This window comes from Genypterus blacodes, unplaced genomic scaffold (assembly GCF_046128005.1).
Source record: "Genypterus blacodes isolate CSIRO-AG114 ecotype Tasmania unplaced genomic scaffold, CSIRO-AGI_Gbla_v1 ptg000040l_1, whole genome shotgun sequence".
NCBI classification, from domain to species: Eukaryota; Metazoa; Chordata; class Actinopteri; order Ophidiiformes; family Ophidiidae; genus Genypterus; species Genypterus blacodes.
In genome coordinates, this window is record NW_027466853.1 from 2450815 (window position 1) to 2470118 (window position 19304).

Genomic DNA, 19304 nt, shown 5'->3' on the forward strand with positions numbered 1-19304 from the left:
AAACGTCTGGACGTAGACGCGAGTTTACACTTGCGTGGTCTGACGCGAGTTTGCGCATGCGCGGTCCAAATCAGGTGCTGCCGTATATCGAAACGTTGAAAGACGTAAACATGGGCGCCATTTTGCGCATGCGTAGTCCAAATTAGGTTTCTTGGACCAAATCGGGTAGCGACGGCGACAAAGCACATTTCATGAACTAGACCGGGACTCGTAATGTTGGCAGCCGATTCTGCAACTCAGCATATTTGGATTAGACCACAGCGTACTCGGATGGGATGGCCCAACCACCGTTAAGCGATTTCCGGAGTTGCATGACATAAAACAAACAAAATCGTACTTTTGCACCAAAACCCGGTGCTTTTTGCTTCCGTTTCTTTCTTAAGTAGAAAGACCCCGTCCTCAAACTACATCACATTTCTATTTTTTAAGAAATGATTACTTTGCATTTGTAAGGATACGGTGTCATTCATCACCTTAGTAACAAATAGCATATACTTTATTGTCTTCTTCTAAATACATCGATTTATTATTCCCGTCATTTTACGCGGGAGGTCAAAGGTGACTAACAAAATGGCCGAGTACATTGCAGCAGCAGTCACTATTCTCTGAGCGACCGGAGAGAGAAGCTGTGAAGGCACACGGCAGTTGGATATTTTGATGCGGACTGTTGGCATGTTTGCTCTTCAAAGATGAACAGGAAAAAGGATAAAGGATTCGAAAGCCCACGCCCCTTTAAATTATAAGTATTTTTAAATTTACTTTTGCCTTGTATTTGACGGAGGAATTGAGCTGCATTCACGTTTAGTAACATATCACGTTAGTATACATTTATTCCCCTAGTGTACACTCCAACATATAGAATCCCTGTCATTTTAGTTCATGTGTAGTTGAATGAGGGGAGGGGGAATTTATATATACATAGATTATAACATATTTTACTTCTGCTTTTACGACCCATCAGGTGGTGTGCATCAACAACATCAACTTCCAGAGGAAATCTGTTATTGTGAGTACAACTATAGTCAATACATATACAAATGAAGTGTAATACGTTAGGTCGGCCTACAAGCTGCTGTAGTTCAACACAGGAGATTCTAGCATGTGAAAGATGACAAATTGAAGGAAAGCACAATACAAAGTTTCTCAGTGAGGTGTTGGGCAATAATGACCCACCAGCATCCTCCTCTGATAATTTGGTCACAGAACTCTAGAATGACAAATAAGTTCTATGAGTAATCAATATGCTGTGTGTATATATACAGGTGCATCTTAATAAATTAGAATATGGTTGTCTTCCCCGTGATTGTGTAGCCTACTGAACCAGACTGAGCAACAATAAAGGCTCAGGAAACCTTTGCAGGTGATTTGATAATAATATAATATGATAACATAAAAATTTTCAGAGATACTGAATTTGGGGTTTTCATGAGCTGTAAGCCATAATCATCAACATTAAAACAAATAAACGCTTGAAAAATGTCACTTTGTGTGTAATGAATCTATAATATATGAGAGGTTTGGATTACTGAAATAAATTAACTTTTCCACGATATTCTAATTGATTGGGATGAGATGCACCTGTATAACATTTATTTGTTCTAGTTCAGTTCAAAGACTGCAAATGTCGTAGTTTTTCCATGGCCTGCATACTTCTTCAGTGTCTAAGACACTGAAGCAGTCGTATAAATGTGTTATTCATTATCGTCATCATCATCACTTCTGCTACTCTTCTTATCTTGACTTTAAATCAGAATAGCTTTTTGTGGTTATTGGCTGAGTATTCTTTCACAGGCATAGTTGAGAGATGCAACATGGGGAATACAATTTTGGCAGTGTCAGTCACAATAAACAATCAATTCCCCTGCAGTCTGGGTAATTGTGTTTATTTGGTTATTGATAAATGTATCCTTATATGTAGCATGTGAATCCATTTTATACATTTTTTTAAAAACAAGGGTTTCACAATGTGTGCCTTCATTAGTTTGGACACTCCCTAGCACTACCTGAACAGGAAGCTTTATTATGGTGATATCCGGTCGTGTGTGTGTATATTGTAATGATCATTTTGTCCTGAAAATGACAACTTTATCAAGAGGGATTTTTTTTACCAATTCAACACTTGCCAAAATTACATATTGTATATTTATATATTTAAAGTGATTGTCTTTTGTGACTGACTTTGCCAAAATTCTATTCTCGTAACTATTACAAATAAATATAAGTCTTTCTTTTAGCATAAATTGGCAAATACTTTTTCACCGCACTGTATATACACTCACCGGCCACTTCATCAGGTACACCTGTTCAACTGCTGGTTAACGCAAGTATCTAAAAGATGACCTGCTGAAGTTCAAACTGAGCATCAGAGTAGGAAAGACAGGTGGTCAAAGTGACTTTGAACGTGGCATGGCTGTTGGTGCCAGACGGGCTTGTCTGAGTAGAAATTGCTGATCTACTGGGATTTGCAAGCACAACCATCTCTAGGTTTCACACAGAATGGTCAGAAAAAGAGAAAATATCAGTGAGCTGCAGTTCTCTGGGCGAAAATGCCTCGTTGATACCACATTTCAGAGGAGAATGGCCAGACTGGTTCGAGATGATAGAATTAAATCAAATAACCACTTGTTACAACCAAGGTATGCAGAAGACCCTCTCTGAACGCACAACGTTCAGAGTAGAACCTTCAACACGTCAAACCTTGAAGCAGATAGCAGGCTATAGCAGCAGAAGACCACACTGGAAACCACACACAGGAAACAGAGTCTCCAATTCGGGGTTCAGGCTGCTGGTGATGTTATGGTGTGGGGGACCATGGCTATGTCCATCCCTCTATGAGCACAGTGTACCCATCTTCAGATGGCTACTTTCAGCAGGATAATACGCCATGTCACAAAGCTCAAATCATCTCAAAGTGGTTTCTGGAACATGACAATGAGTTCACTGTACTCACATGGCCCACAGTCACCAGGTCTTAATCCAATAGAGCGCCTTTGGGATGTGGGGGAACAAATTTGCAACAACTGCGTGATGCTATCATGTCAATATGGACCAAAATCTCTGAGGAATGTGTCCAGTACCTGTTGAATCTATGCCACAAAGATTTTAGGCAGTTCTGCAGTTTAGGCAAAAGGGGGTCCCACTCGGTACTAACAAGGTTTACCTATTAAAGTGGCCAGTGAGTGTGGATCTATTGTATGTATTGTGTGTACTGTTTATATTTACATACAGTGCGGCCCAGAAGCCTGCGACATTTGTGTGAACCTGGACATAAACAATGTTTTGGGAAATTTCAATGTCATCCGTCATGTAAATATGAAATTTTAACATGAAATAGTGCATCTTAGGTATTAACTCCAACTTCCCTGTGCACATCTCAACTCTGATTTCAGCCCATGATGTCCAAATGATGAGACAAACTTGACTTTGCATTGAGTTCCTTCCTCTCTGTGTGCCTTCATAGGGCTTTGTTGAGCTGACCATTTTCCCAACGGTGGTCAACCTGAACCGGATCAAACTCAACAGTAAACAGTGCCGCATCTACAGAGTCCGAGTCAATGATCTTGAGGCCCCGTTCATTTACAATGATCCAACACTGGAAGTGTGCCACCATGAGTCCAAACAGTGAGTAAATCAGTGCACCCCTCTGCTCTCCGACTAGTGATTGCAATTTCATAAAGTAAGCCCCACTGTGAAACATAGACATAGAAGTGGCCTTGCTTGAATAAATGTGTGTATAGAAAAGGGCTGGGTGATATGACCACAAGTCTATGGGGCATATGTGGTATAATAAACCTGCCAAAGACACTACATGATGTACCACTCCAGTTTTTGGAGTCAATCTCTGAAAAAACAGGCAAAGTAACCATATCCTGACATCACACCCCACATTTTCAATCTTTATTTTACCAGGATAGTAAATGTATTGCAGTATAGTATAAAAGTAACAAGGAAGTATATCATGAACATTTGAGAATTAAATGACTGATAGGTTGTGTGATGACCTGACCTGCTTGTCTTAGTGCTGCTAAGACACACTTCTATTTCTGTGCATGTGTGGTGTGTGTGTTGTCTGTGTAGGAGGAACCTGAACTATTTCTCTAGTGCCTACACGGCAGCAGTGAGTGCTGTGGACCCTGATGCAGGACACGGGGAGCTGGTCATCAAAGTTCCATCTGAACTGTGGAAGCAAGGAGATGGTAGGAAGCATAAAGGCTGCTGATAAAAAACAAGAGCTTTGGCTTGCATTTTTGATGATATAATGTGGATTGCCATCAAATATTGCTCAGCTGATAAGTCTGATATGACCTCTTGAGGTGGGTTACTACATTTATCTGATCTGTTGTTTGTTTTGTGTCTCGAGATTTGAAGGTTTTCAATGTGTACATCGAGTTTTCCCTGGACCAACCCAAAGGGGGTCTCCACTTCGTTGTCCCTGATGTGGAGGGCAGCATGGCTGAGAGAGGCGCTCATGTGTTCTCATTTGGTTACCAAAACTCCACAAGGTCTGAAAACATTTCTTATATGAATCTTCATGTATGCTTATCCTCCCTATCCTGATGTTCACCCACCCTGTCATACCACAGATTGGGCTGCACATGTGTAACCTCTGTATTTTATTTAGGAACCATTTCAAGTTATTTTTACAAGAACCTATGCCTAACTTTTTTGTGCATTAGCTGTCAGGGTAGAATTGGCAGGGCTAAACACTGATGATTAGGTAGTTCCTGACTTTTAGTTCCTATATCTCCTTAACGACATGGTTAAAATGAGACACTTTACATTTTTTATGCCTATGTCACTTTAAGCTTCTCATGTTCTCATCTTCCAGATTCTGGTTCCCCTGTGTTGACTCCTACTCGGAGCTGTGCACATGGAAGCTGGAGTTCACTGTGGATGCGTCCATGGTAGCAGTGTCCTGTGGGGATCTGGTGGAGACCATCTACACCCATGATATGAGGAAGAAGACATTCCATTACGTCCTCCCTATCCCCACTGCTGCCCCCAACATCTCCCTGGCTGTGGGGCCTTTTGAAATCCTTGTTGACCCCTACATGCATGAGGTGGGTTTAAATGATGGGCGAGCTGCTTGGTCAGATTATATGTCTAGGACAGGGGTGTCAAACTTATTTTAGTTTGGGGCCACATTCACCCCAATTTAGATTCAAGTGGGCCGGATTAGTAAAATCACAGCATAATAACCTATAGATGGATGTAAATGGACAACTCCAAGTTTTATCTTTGTTTTAGTGCAAAGATCTACAGGTTCATATTGCAAATGTTTACTTTTATTGTACTATCTTTTTCTACCAAACGTGATGAACAACCTGAAATTTCTTAACTCAGTGGTTCCCAAACTTTTTCTGAAGGGCCCCCCTGCATCCCTGTAGATAAGAATATTTTCTAAAAAGAAAATCACCTTTGTTAAAGCGCTGATCTGACGCTGATAAAGAAAAGCTGCATTTTAGTGGCGGGATGCCCTCACTTCGCGTGTCACAAAATCGACATGTGTTGTGGGAAATGTAGTTTATGGACAATTTACGCTTAAAAGCTCTTTGCACTTGCGGGCCACATAAAATGACATGGTGGGCCAGATTCAGCCTGCAGGCCTTGAGTTTGACACCTGTGGTCTAGGAGGTCGAAATAGGAACTATGACTTTCAACGTTATCATTAATGATTAGTAGTTGTAGATGTTGTTCTTTCCTGTATGTAGTAATTAGATGATCTGAACAATGAACATGATATTGTTTTATTGCAATGGATAGAAATCAGAAAGTATTTCCATAACAATGCAATTTGATTTGATACAATTTAGCCTGCCTGCTCTTTTTGCAATCGAATGATCAAATCAATCAAATATACACCAAGGCTTATATTATAATTGTAATTGAAGGAAGTGACCAAAGACCAATTATTTGGGGGGAAATTGCAATATATATTTCATTTGGAAATATATCTGTTTCAAAGATGATGTGGAGCCTCAAAGCAGATATTTTCTCTCACATTGAAATTTGGATAAGGATGTAGTTTTCTTTACACTTAATGTCAGATTTTATGAATCTAGCGCACCCAAAATGACTCAATTGAATGCTACTTGCTGCTAATGCCCACTAGATGTCCACAAACACAAGATGTGCCCATTTTCACATCAGGTTTCCAATAACAGCATGTCTTTCAAATGGATAAATACAATGAACACAGTTGTACATGTGTCACTGTCAGTTGAGCATAATTACTCAACTGACTAAATACTCAAACTTAATAGACTGTGCACAATTGCATCAGGTACTTACTGTATATATTGCATTTGTCTGCCAACCTTCTTGTTTTGCCAACCTTCTTGCATTTTTGCTTTTAGTGCGTATAATGCTTTTAAATTCTTCATAGTCCTGGATGAGGATGCTCCAGCCAATCAGACAAACTTATCATGGTTTTGACTGTTGACATACCCATCTCAATGAATCCAGCAGCATGCAGTAAAGTGCCCTATCTGTTTCCCTCGGTGCTTTTTGTTGTTGTTTTTGTTTTATTTTGATTCATTTTGGCTTGGGTCTACCGAAAAAACATATTTTAAACATTCATTGTTTTTCCTCTTCCTTTGGCCTGTGCCTAAGTCATATAATGGAAGGGAAAACCCTGGAGTGCATTTCTAGTTTGTGTTGAACTATTGTCATATAAGACTGATATTCTGCTGTGCTTAACATCCTAACTTCTATAGCCATTTATGTTTTCAGAAAAGATGGAAGAATGTTAGTTGAGGTGTAATGTTTATGTTGTGATCATAGTGAGAGTCGTAGGGTCTTGTGCTTTGAATTGAAGAGGCTGAACTTCTTGTGCACCTGGATCACAAGATTTCCGATGGTCCCAGTTGTGAACATGGCATAAACAATGTCTCTGTGATTCATACTTTTGAGTGTGTACAAAGGTAATATACTGAGCTCTGCTTCTTGTTTCTGTCCCCTCCCAGGTGACCCACTTCTGCCTGCCCCAGCTGCTGCCCCTGCTCAAACACACCATGTCATACTTGCATGAGATTTTTGAATTCTACGAGGAGATCCTGACTTGCCGCTACCCTTATGCCTGCTTCAAAACTGTGTTTGTGGATGAGGCCTATGTGCAGGTGTCATCTTTTGCCTCAATGAGCATCTTCAGGTTGGTACGGTAGAAGATACTAGTGCTGTTAGCTCAAGATCAAATGCATTTACTTTAGTTTCCTGTCAGTAACACTTATATGCTTCAGCAGATTCACTCATTTGTATTCCTGTTTTGTGTGATGCTTTCATACAGAAGAAGTTACTGCTCAATTTGAATGTGTGTGTGCACTTGGCTCTCATAATTAAGCTTTCACAAGTGATCACAACTGATGAGTGTTCATTAAATTGACTTCATTCTCTCTTTGTGCCTGCTTTTCAGTACCAATTTGCTCCACAGTCCTTTGATCATAGACCAGACCCCAGTGACACGGCGCTGTCTAGCCCAGGCCCTGGCCCAGCAGTTCTTTGGGTGCTTCATCTCCAGAATGTCCTGGTAGGAGTGGAGGAAGTTTTTCTTTCCAATGCAACACTGCTCATAAACACTGGCATATTTCAAATAGGGGTGCTGTGCATGTAGGAAAGACAGAAGCACTCTTATTATTCTTCTGCATATGTGTATAAAAACAACTTTTAGGGAATTCCAGGCAGTCAGCAATTCTTTCCAATGTCATCTGGTTTCTTGAGAAGTATTGATAGATAGATAGATGGCCTGTGATGAGAGATTTACAACAGATCTAACCTATTCTGGCAGTACTACAAGTCCGAAACAGGGCCAGTGGTTAGAGTTACTGTATGAGCCAACATGATGGATCGTTGTGTGGCAGTTGGTTCAGTGTGATGCGAGTCAGAGTGATCCAGGAATCTGTTTCTGCTTGTGATAACAGACCCTTTGGCAGGACTTCAGCAGCGTTAACCACTTCTACTACTGTAAAGAGAACTGCTTTCATCTCTCCACTCACCTTTCTTTTCTTAATGATTTGCTTTCAAAGAGCATACATTTGAAATGTCTGTTAATAAAACAGATTACACGGTTTATGCAGTATATTCTGGCACATGCTGTCATTCCCTCTTGACAAATGATCAGCGCCAATGTTGCTACAAAGGGGAAGGCAGGACTTTGTTATATTTATTTATTTTTTGAAATCCCCACAGTTGGTTCAGCTGATGCAGAAATAAGCAACACTTGAAGGTGTTAAGATTTGATCTTTCCTTTAAATGAATTGGGAATTCTCAGATAAGCATGCTGCAATAATAAAAAGCTATTCTAGGTCCTGTTTCTGACTTACACAGACACATTTTCATAGAAATTGTTATACTGCCTTACAGGGACTTGCATTATCCATATTTAATTGTTATGCAGTGGAAAAATACTGAACCAAGAAAAGGGAAAAGTCAAACACATGGGTGTAGCCCATTGGCACAATTTCCCATAAAACTGGATAGAACTAGTTTTGCTCCGTCTATCCTAGCTGCACACAGCAACCATAGGCGTATCATTATCATGTCTGCTTCAGGCCAGCCATAATGGTTTTTTCTCATAGTTGCTTTTGTCGTGTTCCTTCCAAGAAATACAGGGAACAAATCTCTGAATTACAGAGTGATGAACCAGCACACATCCAGGGTTTAGGCCTTGAGGTTTCCAACATTGTAAGAAAAATAAGCACTGGAGACAATTGTAGGTATAAGGGGTTTTATTGTACATGTCCACCAAACTGTATGGGAAAATATCTGTTCCCAACCCCAAGGCTCCGAATATCAAGCTGGTAGCATTGTTCATTCTAATCAAGTGGTGAAATGGCTTAACACTCTGTTGCGTCATCACAAACTGAGCATGGTTTGGGTCATTATTTTAGGACTGGAGGTCAAATTGACTGGTGAAAAGAAATCCTGTTTTATTTTGTACGGTTATGCTGCAGTAGAATAACAATGATGTCATCTACAGGGCGGATGAGTGGGTACTGAAGGGAATCTCAGGCTACATCTATGGGCTTTACCTGAAGAAAACCTTTGGGGTAAACGAGTACCGGCACTGGATCAAAGAGGTAAACATCCTTTGCTCTTTTGCTGTAGGGTTTCAGACAGAATGTTGTTAGAAAAGTGGATGGGAACACATTAGATCACTTAATAAGATGGTTTATTATTTTTTAAATGAATTACATGCAAATAAAGTGTAAGTAAAAAGATGTGCATCCAATAATAATGATACGACGATAATGAATTTAAATGTTTTTGAATTAAACTTTGTATATGTTCTTTGAATGTTAAATCCATTGTACTTACCCAGGAGCTAGACAAGATTGTGGAATATGAATTAAAGATGGGAGGGGTTCTGTTACACCCAACCTTCAGCGCTGGCAAAGAGAAGGACAAGTAAGACAAGGCTTTGACTTTATGAAACAACAGAAGGATTGTTCAATGAAGTTATTTAACACTTCTTTTTTTAACAACAGGAGTATGACATGTAGTAAGTCAGACAGTATGTCATTATATTGACATTTAATCTATGCACTTAAACCAACTTTGTATGCTGTCAAATGTTATGGCCAGATGGAATGCATGACGACGCTGTCAGTAACTTCACAAATGCAACATGAGAAGGATAGTGACATTGGTTTGGAACGCATTTGTGCTCAGGGGCCCATTACCTCATCTTTCCCCTGTATGACACCACTGCTATTCTAATGTGCTACACTAACACATGATATGTACATAATGTGGGTATCTATTATGGCATTATGCTGATTTCTTGACACAGTTGACCAATTCCAGGCAATAATTATTAGTTGATGGGCATAAAGTATTGTTTGTAAACACTTAAGTGTACTAAACATTTCCCAGTGTGATCTGTAATTGTTCACTCACACATGCCAACCAATGTTTTTTGTCTCTTCAGTCCAACTCCGCACCTCCACTTCTCTGTCAAGCACCCCCACACATTGTCATGGGAATACTACAAGATGTTCCAGTGTAAAGCCCACCTGGTGATGAGGCTGATTGAAAACCGAATCAGCATGGAGTTCATGCTGCAGGTCAGGACCTTCTCATAGAACTCAGTACAGATTTGCTTGTGTGTGTGTGTAGAATACAACCTACCTGTGCTCTTTATATCATGTACAGGTGCATCTCAATAAGTTAGAATACGTGATTGTGTAGCTTGAACCAGACTGAGAAACCTTCAGGAAACCTTTGCAGGTGAATTGAATTACTGAAATAAATCTTGTTCCACAATATTCTTATTTATAGAGATGCACCTGTACTGTAGAATAAAAATACTGCACATTGGTCTATTGCCTTGTGACCTCCTGTGCTTACTTCTTTCAGGTTTTTAATAAGCTGCTCAGTCTGGCCAGCACAGCCTCATCCCAGAAGTACCAGAGTCACATGTGGAGCCAGATGCTTCTGTCTACTCACGCCTTCCTCAAATCCATCTCCAATGTCTCTGGAAAAGACATCGGCCCGCTCATCAAACAATGGGTGTATCCTTTCATCTGCTTTGTTAGTCTAACACAGGGGTGGGGAACCTCGAGTCATATATGGCTCTTTAGATGACCGCATATGGCTCGCACTGCGAACGTCACCACATGCGTCACCAACACACGCCTCGATACGCGCTTCGCAACAATCTTCCTAGATTACTCGACACACGCTTCCAAGCCTCGACACGAAAGGACACATCACTAGCTCGCAGACAGTTCTGAGCTGACATTGTTAAACACGCATGCGGCTCTTTGCCGGCTGACAACCGGCTGAGAAAACTTTTTTTTTATTGCAATTCTTTCAGCCAGGCCTGTATTTCAAAGATGTCATACTATCTGCAGTTCTAGACACATTTACAAGTTAGTCCATCTAAGCTGGCTTTGAAATCTGTAAATAGGTTTTCAAGTGCTTCTTTCCTCCATGCTCTTGATTGAAGCCTCACATTGGTGTCTGAGAGAGAATCGATCTACTGACATCACAAAGCATTGTAGTGGTGCTACTTTTACAAAATGTTTGATATTGGGAATATTCTGCCTCCCTTCCCTCAGACCCTAGCAAGAAATGCTGACTGGCCATCTTGAAGGCTTTACTTTATATTTTCGGAGCAGACTTTTGACAAAAACAGCGAACCAACCTCAGTCTACTGGTTGGCATGTGCTAAACACTGAAAGCATTCCATTAACATGTTTCATACACATGGACACACAATCTTTGATCAAGCAGGTTGTAGATGTTTCAGCCTTAACCCCATTTTGCCCAGAGACCAGAGTGCTGTGGTGAAATTCTTTGGAAGTTTTGCCTTCAACAGAAAGAGGAATGTGCTGGAGCTAGAGATCCGTCAGGACTACACCTCCTCTGGAACTCAAAAATATGTGGTGAGCATTTAAGAGAAGATGTGTGTCTTTTGCACCTGTGTCGTTTGGATTCATTGTAACCGCATACTGGCTAGTTCTTCAAAGCCTTGCAGGTACAGTAGAAGAGAGAGTTTGCATCTCTCTCTGAGACTGTTACAATCCATACCTTGATACATTGTCAACCAACCGATGCATTTTAGATACATTTCAAGAAAGCTCTAGTTTGTATTTCTATTTTGAGTGTAGTTTACAAGGCCATAGTAGCAGTAAGTGTTGCTTCATTGATTACAACAGAGACAAATTTGGATAAGGTTGTAATTTAATCAGCAAATAAGTCTGAATAACACTGTTCTTCCATGCAGGGTCCAATCAAGGTCACAGTGCAGGAACTGGATGGCTCTTTCAACCATTCACTTCAGATAGAGGAAAACAGCCTTAAACATGACATCCCCTGTCACTCCAAGAGCAGGCGGTAGGTGATAGAGTGAGACATATTGGTTATTCCACCCACATTCCAACATGAAAGAAAATCAAACTGTACAATTCTGCAATGTTCCACAGCCATTCAAAACACTGAACTACTGAAGCTTATGTTATCGGCCATATACAGTACACACAGCATTTACTTAAAAAACTAAAGCTTAGATAAAACAAAGTCTGCTACTCTCTTACTGTTCTTGTTGGCATTGGTTGCTTTGGTTTGTCCTTGAGGAAAGTTTCCAGCTGCCTTGTTCTTTCACGGCCTCACTCCACATGTGCTTGTGGTAACTGAACTGTGGCTGCAGCCTAGTTCCAAAGAAATGATGTCAAAATCTACGTGCAGCACCGCATCTTCGTATTTTTAACAAAACTGGATTCCATCGGCTAGTTGGCATTGTCAGTAGTTCTGCTATTTTCACCCAGTGTGTTAAATATCACCTACACTGTCGGTGCTAACCATAAAAAACTTTAAAGAAATGAATGTGTCCTATGTTTACCTTTAAAAGGTTTGGGGTTAACTAATCGTTGATTTTGTTCTTGGTTTTATTCCCAGGAACAAGAAAAAGAAAATTCCTCTGATGAACGGAGAAGAGGTTGACATGGACTTGTCAGCCATGGAGTAAGTCATCACTGCCCCCTCTCTGTCCATCAGCTCTATCTTCCCTCACTCTCCCTACTAAGAGCTGTATCAGTATCGCCATTGTCTGTTATTGCATTGATTGGAAAATTATTTTATAGCTAAATGAAGTTGTTTGACCTTCCCTATCCTAAGTATTATGTTGTATTTGAATATGCCTGTCTCTCCTCTTGCCAATGCAGCGCTGACTCTCCTCTCCTTTGGATCCGCATTGACCCTGACATGTCCATACTGAGGAAGGTGGAGTTTGAGCAGGCTGACTTTATGTGGCAGTACCAGCTGCGCTTTGAGAGGGATGTAGTAGCACAGGTGAGCCAACTGAGGGCACGACTGCAGCCGCTCACAGCAGCTTTGGTTTGGGCATGTTGAAATGATTTGAAACACACTGCTAGTTTCTTGTTTTTCAGATGATATGTTTGACTTTTCTCTGTTGAAGGAGGAGGCCATCTCAGCACTGGAGAAGTTCCCTACTCCGGCCTCCAGACTGGCTCTGACTGACATCCTGGAACAAGATCAGTGTTTCTACAAAGTTCGCATGCAGGCCTGCTTCTGTTTGTCCAAGGTATGCATTGCTGTCTGGAAATTCACTCATAAATGATCAAATGTTATAACTACAGTATTAAATCCAAACAAAGCTAAAATAAATGGATTGTGCAGTGCAAACCAATGTACTGTATCTAGTAGCCAATATGAAATTATAATTTTGACCCAGTTTATAAAGTATATTGGTTTATATAAACAATATTCTGCTTACCTCTGGGTACAACAGTAAAAACAGCTGAACTTTAAATGTGCCCTTAATCCAGCAAAACAGTGTTTTTAGAAGTCTGCTCATGTTCAAGAGTCTTGCCTTTATCTCAAACTAGAAAGAAACTTACATATGTTAGTTGTTGGTTTATTGTTGAACAATACTACAGCACACACAGAAATGTAGGACATCTTTCCATCCAAACACAGCAGTGCCTGAGATATAAGTGCATCAAATAAGTCAAGCTGCATGATCATGTATTTTAAGATTCTAGGATAAACTATCAACAGGTTTCAATTTTGAAATGGGAGATGAGGTTGTTAACCCAGTGGTTCCCAAACTTTTTCTATCGCGCCCCCCTCATATAGATCAAAAGTTTTTCGCGCCCCCCAATACATGTCCCCGTTATATATATGCTCTGGACGCTTATTCTCCTGCAGCGAGACGAAGAAGTATCGCCTCATTCATTTACCTGAGGCCGTACTTATTCATAACGCTCCTCTTTCCATCCCGCTCCGCGCCCCCCCTGCAGTAGCTCTGGGCCGCCCGCTTTGGGAACCACTGTGTTAACCTACTCAAATCTACTGCATTTCTCTCCCCTCTCCCAAATCTTTAATTTGAACAATATTATGTAAATGGTTATGAGTATGGTGTGAGAACCTAGTTGACATATGACCTGACAGGCAATAAGACCACCCACCACTTTAACCCTCACGGCACTCAAGCTCAGTTGACTGAATAATCCTATTCATTGACTACAGCAAAGCCTATGCTGTGGATTTGTTTCATTGCCAACCCTAGCCCCTTTGGATTTCCTCCATTTTAGTTCCACCTGAACCAATATTTTCACAACATGATAAATTGGGTGAAGGTTGAAGACAGTACCAAAGAAGTTGCCGTTTTTGGCCACAACCCCCCCCGCACCCCAATTCACTATAATGTAATGGGCAATGGGCACAGGCATACTCACACACACACACACACACACACACACACACACACACACACACACACACACACACACACACACACACACACACACACTGACAGACATACAATACAGTTGTACACAGATACAGGCACATAACAGAATGTACTCCGGGAGTAACACATGCACACACAGACCACAAATTCACAGTAAACCTCAGAGTTGGCTGCAGTATGATAGATGCAGATGTATGTCACGTGCTGTTATTTGTAGGAAATGTAGGAAGGAAGAATGTGCAGGCTGGGTCGGGAAAATGCATCACGTAAAAAAAACGCTGACGTGTGCACATGCATGTAGAATAACTTATGAATAAAGTAAATAAAGATATGTTGATTAATGCATGAATACACACAATCACACACATGACATCGCCCTGTGGACCGGTGGCTTTGATCCCCTTTGTTTATCTCACCATGACAACAACCCGGTGTTAGTGACCCCTAGACCAAAAGAACATTAGAACATAGATTCTCCAATAAGACCACTGGAGCCATTATGGCTTATACAGAATATGATATTGCCATATATGTTTATTTTGTAAGCTTATCACGCTGAATTAATAAAACCGCACTAATTGATGAAATGCAGTTCAATTTCTTTGCTTTTGTATGTGGTTGTAGATAGCCAACGACATGATGAGCACGTGGCAGGGCCCACCAGCTATGAAGTCACTATTCACACGCATGTTCTGCTGTAAAAGCTGCCCCAACATCGTCAAGACCAACAACTTCATCAGCTTCCAGAGCTACTTCCTGCAGAAGGTACTTCCAACGGTGTACAGTGTTCTCAGTCGTATCAGGACAACAGCTTCTACTTTTTTCTTCTTGGTTTTTCTGTCTCTTTTCTCAGTGTGACATGTGATCACTTAACATTCCACCTGTCAACACTGATTTGCCTTTGTGTTCCTCATCAGACAATGCCAGTTGCCATGGCATTACTCAGAGATGTTCAAAACCTCTGTCCCAGAGATGTTCTCAACTTTATCCTCGACCTCATCAAGTACAATGACAACAGAAAAAACAAAGTAATGACACAGATTCAAACTTCCTACTTAAACTTCACCCAGTGTGTTTATTACTCCAAATGTTTTTTGATCCCCCTCCTTACCACTATTTCCTCTCCAGTTTGCAGATAATTACTACCGTGCAGATCTGATTGCTGCATTGACCAACTCTTTGACACCAGCCATCAGCATCAACAATGAGGTGCGAACATTGGATAATTTAAATGCTGACGTCCGTCTCATCTTGGAGGAGATCACAAGATTCCTTAACATGGAGAAACTCCTGCCAAGCTACAGAAACACAATCACTGTCAGGTAGAGAATGGAGTGGGTTTGCTGTCTACTTGTACTTGTTGTCCTATTTGAGCTAGGAAACACATTTAGGCAGTAGTTCCCAAACTGGGGCTCGAAAGAAAAAGCTTGGGAACAACTGCATTAAGGAATGAATTGTCTAATTGTGCAACATTGTGTTGATTGAAGTCTTATCTAATGCAGAAAGTCCTGTTGGTGAAGTCAGCAGGCATGAGAAACCAAATATGTCACACATTTGTAATTGTTGTATTTTAACTTTATTTAAAGCCGAACTTATATACAATGTCACTGACTTATAATATGTGTCTTCTTCTCACTTTGAACCTATTTTCTTCCAATCTTCAGCTGTCTAAGTGCAATACGTGAACTTCAAAAGAACGGTCACATTCCGAGTGATCCCTCACTCTTCAAGTCTTACGCTGAGTATGGACACTTTGTTGACGTTCGCATCGCTGCTCTGGAGGCTATAGTGGACTTCACTAGAGGTGCAGTATTTAACACACATTACCGTAATGTTCTTCTGAAGCTCATCATCTATCTTAGAGGTCCTTGAACTCAACATCACTGGCCCCTTGTTTTTAAGTCAAGAGGGTAGAGCTACAGTGGCAGTGAATATCATTGTATTAGATCACATTTCAAAACAAATGGTTCATGGTTAGTGGTTAATTTCCTGTCCTGATTATTGTCAAAGCTGCCACTCAGCCGGTTATCACACTAAAATGAGCACTTTAGATGGTAAAGAAATGTGTCCATGGATATTGTGCCTGTGTGATTGCTTTTGTGTATTAATGGCCTCCATTTCCTCTTAAGTTGAAAGGAGTTCGGCAGAGCTGCAGTGGCTGCTTAACATGGTCCAGAATGACCCCACTCATTATGTCAGGTCAGTTGTCACCCACAGCACACACATTTGCACTCACGTACACACATTACACACTAAAACCCAACTTGTTAATATCAAATGCTCCCCAAAGTGATCACCAATCAGAATACAAGCCAGCTCATTCTTTTCATTGGTTTCACGACACCCACAAGTTTTGTTGACCACTTCAACAATACTGAACCTCTAGCTGCTCCTGATGAGCAGGTAGGCACCTTGCACGGCATGAGTGAATGATTATGTGTAAATATAATAAGTAAATATGAGGAATTGTAAACTGCTTTGGGTAAAGGCGCTATGTAAGTCCAGTCCATTTACACACACACACGTATGCCTGAATTGAATTGAATTACACTCTCTGGTTGACTACATGACTGTATCAGTATGTGTTTGATTTAATCCCCACCCTCATCTCTTTCTCTGTATGCTCGTTTTTTTCATCCTTATTCTTTTTGTTTATCATCCAATCAGACACAAGATCCTGGGTATGCTGTGTAAGAATCCACCTTTCACCAAGGCAGCAGACTCGCCTCTGTGTAACGAAGCTCTGGTCGACCACCTGTGGAAGCTGATGAATTCAGGTGACAGACACACACACACACAGACCTAACCGCTGTCTCACTATAAAGTATGAAGAAAATATATGAAATACTCTTTTATCACATCGCTATTGAGTCAATGTTTGTTGTGATTTGGCGCTGTATGAATTAAAGAATTGAAAGTTCATTTATATTGAATTCCATGTTCATACCTGCCAACATACTAATAAAGTTCAGGTGTAGGTCTGAGCGTCCTTAATGTTTATGCAAACGCACAATGATCCTCTTTGTTAGGTCTGAACCTCTCCACATCATCTCCATCCCTCTGCCCTCATGGTTCATTCACTCATCTGTCCCACTTTGTCATTCTTTTTCTCAGGCACCTCCCTTGACTGGCGGCTCCGCTGTGAAACTGTCAACCTGTATTATACGCTGTTTGGCCTGACCCGGCCTTCCTGCCTGCCCTTGCCAGAACTGGGCCTTGTGCTCAACCTCAAGGAAAAGAAAGCTGTGCTCAATCCATCAACCATCAAGCCTGAGCTGGGCGTCGGCGCTGTTATAGACACGCCTGCCAGTATCGGCATCCATGGCGTTGGCATGAGCTACTCGGCCGTAAGTGGAGTGCAGTACAAGTCCAGTTTCATTGCTTTCGATGTCAATGGGGATGTAAGCAGAGAGCTGTTTGGTGGTCTTTGTTTTCCATGGCCTCGCTGTCACTCAGCATCCTTCTAGGTGTTATTGTTCTGGTTGTGATGGACGACACTCTGCAGCTGTTGCATCATCCAATGAAGTAAGTCTTAATGTTTCAGTGCATAAGCCACTTTCGTCTTGTTTGCCCTCCAGGTCGATGAGGAACCAGACCCAATTTCATTAGGGGTGTGTGGGGTGGGCCAGCCCCCTCAGGGCATGAAGAGGAAGGCTGAAACCCCTCTGGGCTCCCCTCCGGAGCCGGGGCAGGTGCTGCAGCAACAGGAGGAAGATGTTAGAGGAGGACGCTTCAAGATCAGGGTGAGAAGAATATGCTGGTGAACTCCAGCACTGACGTCGCTCCTCTTCTTCTCTAGTCTGATCCTTTCCTGTTGAAGTCCTGTAGCATCTATCATTGTAATTGGTGACATTGGATTTGATTATGATACTAATACGGAGCTCTGGCTTGTTGTAGTTCAACACAATGGAAGAGGAGGATATTGATATGGAGACTGTTCATGACAGTCAAGCCTTCATTCACCATCACCTCAACCTTTTAGAGAGACCGTCTACACCAGGTAACACATACACACATGCATCAGTGTCAGTGTTAAATGTTATACAAACACCCTGGTAATGTAACGGTCATGCTTCTTCTCAGGAAAAGAGCCTCCATTAGTAGAGCAGTCCATGCTCTCGATGCCTGCCACGCCCGTACCTTCCTTTGCCAAGGAGAGCACTTCCTCCTCCTCCAGGCACGGAGGAGGAGAGCACGGCCACCACCATCACCACCACCATCACGAGCACAAGAAGAAGAAGAAGAAGCACAAACACAAGCACAAGCACAAGCACAAACACGACAGCAAAGACAAAGACAAGGAGAAGGACAGAGACAGGGACAACTCCCACGCCTACAGCAACAGCTCGGCCAGCGGCAGGTCCCTGCGCTCGCCCTCTATGTCCGACTGAGGAGAGAGCTTATGTTGCTACAGGTGCTGTCAAACATGAATACATCCAGTGTACGGAGCTTCTGTGACCACTTTGCATCAGTGTTTCAGGTAGAATGTGGCTTTCTTCCCCTTTCCTCAGTTGAATCCCAACATTCGTTCTGTGTCTTGTGGGAGTAAACCTGACTGATGGCGCCGTGGAATGAAGCATTTCCGTTTGACTGTTCTACTATTTTACAAGTTCATTGTACATTGACATTTCACTGTTTTTTATAACAGGAATGAATTGAGCTGTTAATTGAAATAATTCTGTTTTTTATAACTGACTTGTTTCAGAAAGACAATTGAGACAGACAGGAACCCCGTGGACATTTGGTCGTATTTTTGTCTAAAGGACAAGGAAACGAATTAAAGCTCACATTCTCTCTTCATGTTTGAATGGAGGATTGTTCTTTCTGATTAGTTTCTGCCTTCATGTCATTGTTTAACAAGGCATCAAGCTTCAGGTAGAACTCACATGCCCTGCTAGTTTTTGTCATCTATTCATATACGTATTTTTATCTGGATATAAATGTTTTCAATAGGAATTAAATAAAATGTCTGTTTTTCATACCTATGTCAAGTAAAGTCAGTTTGATTTGTAAAGCCTGAGATCACATAAACTTGGGGAAACTTGGCAGAGCAGATGGTGGGAGGTTAGTTTGGGATGAGGAGAAGGGGAGG

The 19304-nt window shown here is 41.4% G+C and overlaps 1 protein-coding gene across 1 annotated transcript; it reads left to right on the forward strand.

Annotated features, from left to right (window-relative positions):
* The first annotated feature begins 163 nt into the window (after window positions 1–163).
* Window positions 164–19193, forward strand: taf2 (TAF2 RNA polymerase II, TATA box binding protein (TBP)-associated factor). The gene is made up of 27 exons (XM_076148535.1): window positions 164–739; window positions 952–1006; window positions 3461–3621; window positions 4078–4196; window positions 4361–4502; window positions 4829–5060; window positions 6966–7150; window positions 7412–7525; window positions 8975–9074; window positions 9317–9402; window positions 9926–10061; window positions 10354–10508; window positions 11270–11384; window positions 11726–11835; window positions 12397–12462; window positions 12663–12789; window positions 12917–13042; window positions 14837–14977; window positions 15130–15240; window positions 15341–15534; window positions 15877–16016; window positions 16342–16411; window positions 16880–16989; window positions 17327–17559; window positions 17791–17955; window positions 18110–18212; window positions 18296–19193. Exons 1-27 carry the CDS (start codon window positions 690–692, stop codon window positions 18601–18603), a joined length of 3654 nt encoding a protein of 1217 aa, XP_076004650.1. The 5' UTR covers window positions 164–689; the 3' UTR covers window positions 18604–19193.
* Window positions 19194–19304: the final 111 nt, after the last annotated feature.